At 40.1% G+C, this 13,043-nt stretch overlaps 1 protein-coding gene across 11 annotated transcripts in view; it reads left to right on the top strand.

The window, feature by feature from the left end:
• Positions 1-13,043, top strand: part of PHACTR1 (phosphatase and actin regulator 1) — a 537,206-nt gene that overhangs the window by 429,023 nt on the left and 95,140 nt on the right. For all 11 annotated transcript variants that reach the window (XM_036237037.1, XM_036237042.1, XM_016123253.2 and 8 more), the window contains one exon: positions 1,745-1,825. In XM_036237037.1, the coding sequence (XP_036092930.1) occupies positions 1,745-1,825 (81 nt within the window). The remainder of the gene's footprint in view (positions 1-1,744; positions 1,826-13,043) is intronic.

Below are 13,043 nucleotides of genomic sequence, written 5' to 3'. Positions count from 1 at the left end.
CTCTTTTTTTTTACTATTTTCATTGTTTTTATTTTTAAAATTTATTTTATTTAAATTAGTTTCAAGTATATAGTACACTGGTTAAACATCTATGAAGTTCATAAAACGATCTCCCCAATTGCTCCCTCTCTCCCCTGACCCTCCACCTAGCCAATGTATTAATGCTAACTGCATTCCCTCTGCCATGCTCCCCATACCATGACCAACTATCAACTACTAATTTGTACTTCTTTAACCCCTCACCCCATTCTACCAGCCCCTCAACCCCCTCCCCTCTGTCTCATACCAGTTTCATTATAATTTAAGAGAAAGAGTTAGAGTATAACATTTAAAAAAATATTAAGTCCCATAACATATAATCAGTGACTTCCAGCCTTAATATGGCTGACAATAACCCAGAGAGCTTTTTATTACAATATAGATGTCCACGTCCCACCCTGGACCTATTAAATCAGAATAGCTGAGGCTGAGTGTTTTCGCAGACTGGCAAAGTGACTTGACTAAGGCAACACGGCTAGTGGATAACTATGTTAGAATCACAATCCCCGTTTCCTCGCTTGTTTTCTAGTCTCATTGATGTTCTTTGAACTAAATTATCATGGGTTATTCTGTGTGTGTGTGTGTGTGTGTGTGTGTGTGTGTGTGTGTGTGTGTGTTAGAGAGAGAGAGAGAGAGAGAGAGAGAGAGAGAGAGAGAGAGAGAGAGAGATTAATGTGTATCTGAATTTGTCTACATAAAACCCTTATTTTATAACTGGCTTTTTCCCCCCTGAATAACTGTGTATTGAAAGGATGTGGAGATTCTTAAGCTGACAAAAGCAACCAAAATAACCTCTCTCCTCCTCCATTCAGTATTTACCCAGAAACTGCAATGTCAGCTGCTGGAATAGCTTGTTTTCTTCCATGGGCTCTGCTCCCTTCCCCCGCCCTACCTTGAGCCACAGGCCTGCCCTTTAGTGCTGCCCCTCACTGCTCTACTCTATTTCCACTTGAATTGTCCTCCATCATGTCCACTAACCCAAGGGGAAACATTCCCTCTTCCTTCCTCCAGCCCCCACCTGCTGGAGCCATTGGCTCAGGTGAGTAGTGGGTCCTGGCCAAGGTGCATTTGGGAACTGATGCTCCATTTGTCTCTCGGAGTGAAGAGAGGAGAGCAGTGATGGGTGTCCCCTGAAGGTCTCCCACCACCCCTCAGTCTCTCCATCCAGAGATCTCTTTAGGAGATATTTTCATAACATTTTTTAATGGTTGGGGAGCAAAAAAAAAAAAAATCCTCAGTGAGACATGATCTACATGAACTAAATCTTTAAAAAAGAAATCTCACCTGTGAAAAAACACCACACTCAGAAAAATGCTCTGTAATGTAGATGTTAAACCGAGATCGGAGGTAGTGTTTCTGGCTTTGAATCCTAGTTCCTCTTCTCAATAACCTTGTAACTCTGACAAGTTGTTGAACTTCTCTCTGCTACAATTTCCTCGACTATAAACCGAGGTTAAATAAAATTAAATAATAATGCCTACCTCATAGGTAATTTGGAGATTGGTTTTAAGATTAAATGAAATATCTGATTAAAATGCTTGTAGTATCAAAAAATATTAACTGGTATCATTAACTTACATTAGTAAATAGAACTTACAGAAGCTTTCCTATATGTTAATTACATTTCAGTATATTAAAATATCATCAAAAGAAACATCTTTGTTATTTATTCACAATCGCTTCTCTGTTTGTGTTTTGCTTGTAGCCCTGGAAAGGAAAATATCGATGAGGCAAAGCAGAGAGGAGCTGATAAAACGAGGAGTCTTGAAGGAAATTTATGATAAAGGTAAGGGGACTGGTCTACTCTTCATGGGCCAGAAAGCTGTGCAAGAAATCTGTGCACATATTTCTTAGAGTTGGATACAGTTTTCTGCATCACTTTATCAGGATTTGAACCTTTAAAACTCTAGACAATTCGGATGGAGAGAAAAGAAAATGTAAAGACAGCACAAAAGCTATCTGTATTATATTAGGGGAAGAAAAAAGCTGCCTTGTTCTCAGCATTGAAATCAAACCACAGGATGCTAAGAAAAGTAATATGGCTCCAGGAATGATGTAGGTACTGGTTGTGAGCCTGTTGGTGTTCAAATACACACAGCTGGAGTGAATTTAATTGCTTAGGCTCTTTCAGGCACTGGGGTTCCCAAGACATGTTAAAAATCCACAAGCATCTAGAATTTCCCCAACAAATTATTTTCAGCAGTTCATCTCCCCATAGTGGAATAAATCAAAGTGGATACAATTATAAAAAAAAATAACTGTACACACAAGATATTGCAAATGCTAATAATTGTGATGATTCAAATGCTATATGAATGTGTCCACAGGTATTTTGCCAATGAATATCGTGTGTCTTTGGCTTATAGAATTACTGCCTTCGAGTCAAATGTATACAATGGTTTACACAGTATATTAAGTATTCTTCACTCATTTTTTCTAAGAGCTTTGCTATTTTAAATTATGCTTGCTCTCTTCTCTCTCAGGACCACACTTCACTTAAGGCTTTGAATGAAATGACAGGCTGTTGATCCTAATCTTATTATAGTCATCATTAGTAATTGTCTGTTTCAGGTCTTCTTGTTGTTTGGGGCTGGTGTTATTTAGTGGACCAGATTATTAAATCACATATTCTTCTATAAAGATCCATCCTGGTAATCAGAGTGCTCCTGTAATTCTGACAACACAGTCAGTTCGCCATATTTTCGTAGGTCTTCTGCATGCCTAGTTTGTGTTCTAACACAGAAAGGCAGGTTATGTTTCTATCTGTGGTGCTCCTCTCTGATTCCACTGTTTTCAGTGAGTTGGTCCTTATTCTTCTGTTGCATTTCACTCATCCATTCTGTTATGGGGCTTCCCAGTGACACTTTTCAGGTATTTCCTCTTAGCACAAATTGCCACCCTGAAATGAGACAAGTAAGAAGTGGCACTACTCTTGCCCTGCCCTAAGTGGAGTGCAGGGTGTGAAGTTTTACTATTTCAAACTACCTTCTATAATTATCAGAGACTTCTGGGGCCAAGAAATCCCTATAGTCAGCCAGTTTATCCTTCTATTTCTGAGTAAGGCCATACCAGAGTACAACTTCTCTGGCTGATTAAGCTTTTCAGGGAAATACAACCCATAATTTTGTCACTTGCTTCCAATGTCTTGCTTTCTGCACAACCCCTCAAACCTTCCCTTATATCGACCTTAAATCTTCATGCTTCATCCCAAGCTCCTTTGTTCGTATTTACTCCCCAGGAGAGATGGGAGGTATCTGACTACAGGTATAATATTTCACAATAAGCATCCAAATGTGAAAATAATATTACTATCACAGATAAAGTCTGTTCAGATCCAGCTAAATGATCCCTTCCTCTCCCTCCTTTCTTCCTGCAAACTTTATATCTCTCACCGTAAAACTTTAGGAATATTCTAAAGTACAGAATATAGTTTTCTGTAGCATTTGTTATTTCCTTTATACCTAATACCTGGGTTAAGGTAGCCATTGCCTAAGAAACATCCTGAATTAATCAAAGAAGTCATAGATTATTAGAACAAAAACCTCATTTTATAGAGAAGGAAATGGGCAGCCTGGAGGCTGGGGCCTGCTAGCACCATGCCAGCAGTAGCAGCTCCCAGAGAGCGAGAACTGTGTCCTGTTCGCATTTGTTTCATAGTATACACTCAAGAGCTGGTTGTGGAGGAAAGAACCAGTCTCACCCCCACCTATCATCACAACTTCCTGTTTCATTTTTTCTTTGCACTTATCACCGTCTGCTCTTTCTGTTTGGTTCTCATAGGCTTGGCTTGCTGCCAGATCCTGCAAGCCTCAACTAGAGAAGGGTCACAAAAATGTTTATTGTCTAGATGATGGAAGGAGGAGAAGAAGAAAGGGACTAAAATTAGAAGTCCATTGCACAGAGTACATGTAAAAATCTGTATTTGCTATAGGTTTTTCTGATAAATGTATCTATGTTATATCATTGTGGATATTAATCATGTTACCTTACATTATACTACATGAGCAGCTAGAAACTTGGGCCCTGGATTCAGATTACTTGGATTCAATTTCACTGCTGACTAGCTGTGTAACTTTAATCAAGTTGCTTAACTGCTCTGTGCTTCTATTTCTTTATTTGAAAGTGAAAATATTTTGTAATGAGGATTACTTGAGATGACACATGTCTTAGTCTGTTACACCAGCCATAACAAAATACTGCTAACTGGGTGACTTGAAGAACAGAAATTTATTTCCTCATAGATTTAGAGTCTGGAAGGCCAAGATCAAACCGCTAGCAGAATTGGCTCCTGGTGAGGCCTTGCTCCTTGGTTTACAGATGGCCACCTTTTTGCTATGTCCTCATCTGGCCTTTTCTCTGTGTGCACACAGTCCTGCTGTTTCTTCCTCTTCTTATGAGGACACCAGTTCTATTGGATTAGAGCCCCATCCTTATGACTTCACTTAACCTTAATTACCTCCTTAAAAGCCTTTTCTCCACATACAGTCACGTTGGGGGTTTGGGCTTCAACATATGAATTTGAGCGGGGTGTGACATAATTCAGTCCGTAACAACATGTAAAGTTAGAATAGTGGCTATCATCTCATAAATTCTCAAGAAATTGTTATTATAACAGTAACAGGAGTAGTTGCATCATCATCATCCTTTATATTTTTGGAAACCCTTTACATGCCTTACCCTAGGTCAGCAGGCCCAGGGGTTAGGGAAGGACATCACTGTCCCTTTTTATCTGAGTTGCAAAGATCTATAACCCCCTCAAAATGGCCTTACCACTATGGGTGGCCAAGGAGAAGCCAGCCCCCTGAGGCTTGATTTAATTCCCTTCTCATATCTCCACCCTGCCTTCCCTTACAATCCAAATGGATTGTTTCCTTGTCATCAATTCTTCCCTTTCTATGGCATCATTCACCACTCTGCATCTGGGATTCTGGTGGGTAAAACAAATGTTATTGCCACAACCTGAGTGAACAGCGAGTGGCAAAGAGGCTTTGTTTTTCAAGTCGTTCACTCCACAGATAAATTTTATGGATTTGGAGCAATCATTTCTCTATCGCGTGACTGGTAATTCCTTATTTTGGACCAGTCAGCACACATGACTCTGGTCACCTGGCAGTAAAATAGTTTCCACCAGAGATATGTGGTCTCTGACAGTTTCCCATTGATTCGTAATTATTGTGTCAGCCCATCTGCTCAAGTGCAGCCTGAGAGAACTGATCTCTGTTTACACTGCAGTTATACTGTTTTGTGCACAGTATTGCTAATGTAGTGAAAAGCCATTTATCTTTGGTAGAAAAGCTTTTCTCTTCAATTTTTTTTTATGTTATTGATTTTGCTTAATAATAACTCCATTCATTCATAAAAAGTGTAAAAATGAACTGTAGCGATTTGAGATTTGTAACTTTTGGGGGCAGCAGGGTGAAATTAGAATTAATGAGGTTTTATTACACTGATAGGGCTCCTCAAAATTCTTGATATTTTTCTTTGCAGGTTAATGTCACCAACTGGTTGATAAATTCAAATCAGGCAAAATGGGAACTTGGGTTGTAGAGGGAGAACTATCTCAAATGTCTGTAAGAACTATAACAGGAATCCTTCATTTAATGGAATATGTTAGAAGTCAAGAGCATAAGCTGCTCAGTGGCTTATATTTTTTTATTGGCTTCCATATAAAATCACATAAGTTTAGAGTCCAAAGAAGATTTATATAAAAGTTAAAAAATCAGAGACAATTATTTTAACTCTGGGTATACTGAGGCCATGTAAGAATGTAGCCAACTTTGAAAACTACATAAAAAGAAATTTTAAAATTATGTTGATCGTAATGTAGTGAGGACATAAAATTGTAAATTCTTTTTCTCCCATTTTCTAAATTTTCTGCAATACAGATATAGCAGTTTGATTAATAACATAACGTGTACATTAAGATGAACCATCATCACTCTAAATAGTAAAAATGTTAAACCAACTAATGGTGGGAAATAATCTATAATTTGATAGACAGTTTATTTGTATTTGATAGACAGTTATTACGCCAATAATGTGGCCTATTTGTTTGAGAACTAAAACTCAAGGGTTCTCCTAGACTCCTGAGACATTCATTCGTTCATTCAACAAATTGGTACCCTCTGTGACAGGTGCTCTTCTAGATGCTGTGCTACAGTCATAACCAAAAGAGCAAAATCTTCACCTTCTCAGAGTCTACATTCTGCTACAGGAAATAGGAAATAATTAAAAAAGCATTGTTATACAGTCAAGGAGTGATAAACACTATATAGGAAAACAAAGCAGAGTAAAGAGATTAAGTCACGAAGAGCAATGATTTTAGATACATACAATCATGGAGAAACTCTGGAGGAAGTAATACCTGCACAGAGATCTAAATGAAGGATCAATGGCTGAAACAAGGGCATGGGTCCTTCTACTGCTTCAAAACAACTTGTGACCTAATTCATGAGGTCTTAAATTCTTTAGATTGACTCAGTATGTTTCTTTTAAATTAAAGCCTCTGGATTGCGTTTGACTCTCTCTTAGTTCTGTAAGTCAGAGGCTATCAGCCCATGCTCAGAGCCCTCAGTGGCTCTGCATTTTACTCCCAGAAATTGCAAGTTCCTGTGACAGCCTGTGAAGCCCTCCATGATTTGCCTTCTTCAGTTCCTTGGCTGTACTTCCTGATAACTTCCCCTCTGTGGCACCTCTCCAGCCCCACTTTTCAGCCCTCCAGGTTGGCCTTGGCCACACCCTCTTCCCAGAGCCCTCTTCCACCAGATCTTCATCTACATGGTTCACTCCCTTTCCAAGTCTTTGCTCAGAGGTCACCTTCTCAATGCAGCTTACCCAGAAGATTTTAAATTGCCAACTCCTTCCCTAAGTCCTTTTTCCCCTTACCATCTTCTACCGTTTTCTTTCTTTCTCCACCCCACCCCAATTTTTAGCACCTTCAAACATGCACTATAAATTACTTATTTATTATTTGATCTTTTTTCTCATCTGTCTCCTTACTGATATGTAAGCTCTACCAGGCAGGGCAAGACCTTCATCTGGCTTGTTCACTAATGTGGTCCAAGTGCCTGCAACAGTGCCTGGGACATAGTTGATGCTCAGCAAATGTTCACTGAAAGAACAACAAATGCAAGCCTAAGACTCTTTCTGCATGCTCACATGACTTGGTTTATTCACTGTGTTGGCAAAATGCTTGATCCCCTTTGTTTATTCAATTTTATGGTTCATGAAACATTAATGCCAGTTATTTAAATAGGCAATATTATATTGTGTGTTTATTTATGTATAGGGATGCTAAATACTTTTAAATAGTGGCTTTTAAATGTTATGGAGAAAAATGTCTTAAAAATGGTGAATTGTTTGGCCATTAGTAAAATAGTGATGATATTTCATGGGCTTAGCAGGGATCTCAAGAAGTCACCTGGCCTACCTACTGTGATTTTTCCAGTATACAAATGAAGCAGCTGAAGCCCGGTGAGGTTATTGACATGCCTAAGGGTATAGAGCCAGTGAGTGTGGACTCTGAAAACCCCTGCTAAGACCATATGTCCTCCATTTGGGATGTATAGGAAGACAGGAAAACTTTGTAATATAGTTAGTTGCCTATTGGTAGTCAGAGGATCTTAATGAACATTGCTATTAGTGGTTATTGCAAATCATCTTTACAAATAAACATAATGCTTGTATTTAGGGATAACAAAGGCTATTAAACTGTATTTTCATCACTGGGTTTTTCTATGAAACCTCAGTTCTATCACAGTGTCACACGCTTCATATAGTATGGGTATGTTTAATGTACATGAATGAATATATATATCTCACTTATCAAGGGGGAGGAAAGGGGCAGGAGGCCATCTCTCTACCATGAAATGAGAAGCCATCGCCCCTGCATGTTACACATGTCCATACCCTAAACAGGAGCACACAGCTAGAATGTGCTGTCTCCCACAATGATGTAGCTGAAGCCACTGCAGCTCACCTTGTAGTTGCCACCGTAGTTACACTGAGACCTAGGGAAGAGAGATAATCCTGCAGGAGGAGAAAAACTAGCAGGGGGATAAAAGAATAGAACTGATTGTGTACCAATGAACAACGTCACTTTTCACTGTGTACCCAGAATTGGAGATAACATTTCACAGCAAATAATAAAGTGCAATGAAATATACTTTTGTCCTTAATTGAGTTAGAATAACATTTTAGAAAGTGTGATGTTTAATTATAAACACAAACAGAAGTTTGCTGAAATGTACAACTCTTTCATGCAGAGGCTGCATTTTCTCCTCTCTGGCATTCAAGAGAAAAGAGCCCGATATTTAAATTAAAAGGTCATTATCTTTTAAAAATTAAAATAAAAATTCTCATCTGCACCAGAAGAGACAAATGTAGTAGGCTTAAGCCTTCTTAAATTCCATTGTTTATCTCGTATCCCAGGTGTGCAGACTCTTAAAAGTCTATGGGAAATGTTCTTCTCAGCCTGTACTAGGCACTGTTGTTTTGTCACATTTTAGCTATTTCTGATGTCTCACCTAGAAATCGCATCTTCTGAAAGCTGTGATTTTGAGTTGCCGTGTGAAAATGAAAAGCGTTTACTTTCAGCATCAGTGACATATAATCATTTGTGTAGTACCTCAGCACCTGATACAATAGGTCGTTCCTAGTGCAGTAGCTGGAAAGTAGTTTAAACAATAAAGAGAATAAAGAGATATTGTGATCAAAATTCTCGTGAGCAACACTGTTCTTTCAAAAGATCACTATTCCAAGCCAAAAAAATTAAAGAAATTATTATTTTAGCAATGAGCAAGCATTCCCCAGTAAATTTATTCACTTCTTGAATACGTATTATGTTTCAGGCATCATTCTGGGCCCCAGGAATATCAGAAAGGACAAGCCAGACTCCCCTGGCTAACAGAACTTAAAGTGCTGGGAACAGGTTCAGGTGCTCTGCCATTAAGATAGGGAAGGCAACGGGACGTGCAGGGGCACCCACCCAGGCCTGGAGACTTAGGGAAGGCATCCTGGAAGGGGTGGTGTCTTAGAAGAAATCCGAAGTATGATAAAGATTATTGTAGAGAAGATGGGATGGGTAGGGGGAATGCTACAAGTGGAAGGACTAACATATGTGGAGGCACCAAGTTGGGTTAAGTGAACAAAACAGAGGGAGAACGTGTCTGTGAGGCAAGAGTGTTGGGCTAGATCATGTAGGCAGGAAAAGTCTATGAGTAGCTTTGGAAGGATATTCCATGTGATCAGATTTGCACCTTCATCAATCTGCCTATGGCAAAAAAGACTTGGAGGGAGACCAAGACATGAGTCAGGGAGATGAGTTAGCAGACTGTTTCTGGGACTCAGAGGACGTGATGGTACATAGCAGGGAGGAGGGTAGTAAGGTTGTAAGGGACAAGGGAGGACACCCTGGAGAATCAACAAAAATGGAGTCAACAGGGCCCTGTGACTGCTTAGATTGGGGGGGGGGGTGACTGAAAGGGTTTAGGCATGGCTGATACTCAGGCTTGGGAGACTGGGTAGACAGATACAGGGGATATTCGCTGAGCCAGGAACCCAAGGGAAGCAAGCTTAGGGCACAAAATAATGTGATGGTTTAGCCACATTGAGTTTGAGATATCAAAATGTCTAAGCAGACCACTAAATATACAGATTTAAAACTCAAGAGGGAGTTACAGGTTTGGAATAGTTGGCATATAAATGGTTGTGAAGTCATTATAAATTAACGACATTTCTCAGAGAGGTAGAGTGGGAAAATAAATGGCACTGATAGAAAATCCCATGCAACCCCAGCACCAAATGATCTGGGATTTATGTTAAAATGGTCCGGGAGTAAGAAGAACCCTCAAAGACTGAAAAGTGGCCAAAAAATAGGAAGTTAACCAGGAATGTGTAGCATTATGGGAGCCAAGACAAGAGACTGTGGTTTGTGTGTGTGTGTGTGTGTGTGTGTGTGGGCGGGGGGGGGGGAGGGGTGGTGTCCAACATATCAAATGCAGACATGTCAAATAAGGTAAGGACTGAGAAATGCTCTTTTTATTATTTTTACGTAAATAATTGTATGTTTAACTGTAGCCTCTTTAGTTACCTCTGAGGCCAATATGTAATCATCAGTATCTAAGTTAAGATACTTCTGTTTTCACATAACCAAAAACCTAATTCAAGGAGGCTGAAGCAATAAGCCACTTTAGACCAATGATCTTTGTACGTTTTGTCCTCTATTCCAAACGCTTTGATCAGTGTTTGCCAGTTGTCAGTGCTCATCTACTATTTTTTGCATGAATGAGTATGAATGACTGAGGGAGTGAATGAATGAATGAATGAATCTCACATAATAAAGTCCAGGGTTGGCTAATTTATAATCATGGCTAAGGATGTCATCCTCAGGCTGCAGCACTTTATAGTAACAAGATGGCTGTAGTAATTCCAGTATTACATGAAGACACGATATCCAGAGGATAAAGAAAGGGCTAGCTCTTTTTGGTATCTCTTTCTAAGAGCAAGAAAACTTGCCCAAAAGCCTCTCCAGAATTACTGTCATTACTCATTGATCAGAATTTTTGGAGATAACCACTAGATATTTTGTGCCCTATTTTGACAATTGTTTCCATGAAACTAAGTGTTTCAGTTACGGTCAACACCAGAGAGCTGCGGCCCACCATGAGTTATCCTTGGAAGACTCACCGCATTATTGCCCTCTCTGACTGCCTATCCCAACCGTACCTGTGAAATCAAGGCAGGCAGGGGACCTTGGGCACAGTGGGCATCACTCCTCTACCCGGGTACCCCCAGCTTTCTGGTACTTGATCACTCCATAGCCACTGACCTGCACTGACATCAGTAATGAGAAAACAAGCCAAATTTTGGAAGGCTCGTAGCTAATAAAAGTAATGCTGGCCAGACTTAGAAAATCTTTCCTGACTTCATACTTTTGCCTCAGACAGTCAGACAAGTCAGAGGGGCCCTAACCCCCATGTAAATATCTGTAAGACAACAGCACTCCCCTAGGATTTTAATTCTGGCTTTCTCATTCTCTATCTACGAGAGATACAGGGCATCTTGTAATCTCTCTGGACCTGCTTTCTGATCAAATGTAACTCCAGGGTCCTGGACCACTCCAGCCAGCAAGGCCATGCTTTCTTTTAATCCTTTCTCACATCTCCTAATCCCCAGCCTGCTTGATTGAAGGCATCTGTAGTCAACCAAGTATTCTTCCTAGTGTCTCTGAAAATACCCATGGAATGGCAGACCCTTCAACTCCATTCTGCCCTTGCTTGTCCTCTCGCAGAGTTGTTGGAGGATCAAAAGTGTAATCCAATCTGGGCATTTATGCAGCTGCCCAAAGGAAGTTCTCAATAAATGTTAGCCATGATCTCCACCAGACATCTGGCCTATACTGCTTTTCTGCTCTTCTTAGATGCCTGCCTTTTCTCAGCCCACCTCCCCTTCGTGGCTCCCCTTCACCTGAGCCTAGACTCTCCCTCATTCTGCCTGGGAGAGATGAAATTCCATTATGAGGCTTCAGGACTTCTCCGAAGGCCATGTGCACCTGCATAGACTTGGGCTCCTGCCATCCACGCAAGACCTGCAGCACATGGAGCAGATCTCCCCTCTCTATGTTCCAGGCTTCCCCACACTGCACTTTCCCTAAAGGAAATATCATCCACAGACCACTCATTGAAATGCGGACCAGTTTAGCAACATCATTTTAGCCTCTCAGTTCCAGAAATGGGTTCACTTGTGCACATATATTAGGCCCATTATTGCAGTTTCCAAGTCCAGGGCTGTCCAGTAGAATTTCCAGCAGTAATGGAAATGCTCTATCATTTGTGCTGGCCCGTACAGCAGCCACTAACCACATACAGTTGTTGAGCACTTCAAATGTGGCTAGTCTTACTGGGGAACTGTGTTTTAAATTTTGTTTATTTTTAACTGACTTAAATAATAGCCACGTGTGGCCAGTGGGTACCCTATTGGAGAGCTCAGCTAGAGAAACATTGCTGCTTACATTTTGATATGGCTGGCCACACCTCTTCCCTGCATCAACTCTAGCCATTAAAGATTTTTTAAATCTTTGATTCCATTCTTCCAGGCTGGTCTACCCTATTCAACTATGAAAGTCTCCTTGCACAATGATCTATGGTTCTGTAAGAATTATACTCTCACATAATGGCATAGGAGAGAAACTGACATTCTGTTCATTTTATACTCATTCCTTGTTCTGGTTACATTTTTGATATTAAAATTCCCAGGAACAGGAAGATGGTGAATCCTCTTTGAGCTACAAACCTTTGAGCCAGAGTCATTATTTAGAAATAGTGGTTAGAACCATCAAACTTACATCATAGATGGTGTAAGAACCAATGGGCTTGGTGAGAATTTGGCGAGGAGTCTTAACTATAACCAGGACAGATGAAAGAAACAACTCTGGGACATATACACCACAAAATGACACAATAAGGTGTTTTGTGATTGGGGACGCAGTGCGAAGGCATGTGAGCAGTGGTTTGTTGACCGGCAGCAAATGTTGACAAGTCCCTCAGGAAACAGCTGTAGGGAAATACAACTGAAACGACCTATGCAAGGTCAATGTCTTTGCCACTTTTATGATAGGAAGTCATTGAAATTCACATATTTAATGCTTCAGGCAAAAGCCTCTGAACAAGAGGAAAAAGACTATTAACATTCAAATAGGATATTAAATCCAGAACAGTTGCAAAAATAAAAAAAGCAAGGTGTTTCTCCAAGTACAAAAACATGTACCATTCCATTCCATGTATGAAATAATCTAGAGCATCACAGAATCAATCAAATTTTAAAATTTAAAATAGTTTACACGGATTTTCAAGGTAGGAGGTTCAAGAGGATTCTGTGAGTCACAAAGATGCCTGTATCAGACAGTAAGCAACCTCATGGCTCCTGTGAAATTGCTCTTACCTCTCAGCTGGTCAGAATAATCCAAAGACTTCTGGCTGCAAATAGAGGTAAAAGATAAACAGAAA

This window comes from Rousettus aegyptiacus, unplaced genomic scaffold, assembly GCF_014176215.1.
Source record: "Rousettus aegyptiacus isolate mRouAeg1 unplaced genomic scaffold, mRouAeg1.p scaffold_m13_p_1, whole genome shotgun sequence".
NCBI classification, from domain to species: domain Eukaryota; kingdom Metazoa; phylum Chordata; class Mammalia; order Chiroptera; family Pteropodidae; genus Rousettus; species Rousettus aegyptiacus.
Note: the sequence above shows the minus strand (reverse complement) of the source record. Positions and strands in the feature narration are given on the sequence as shown.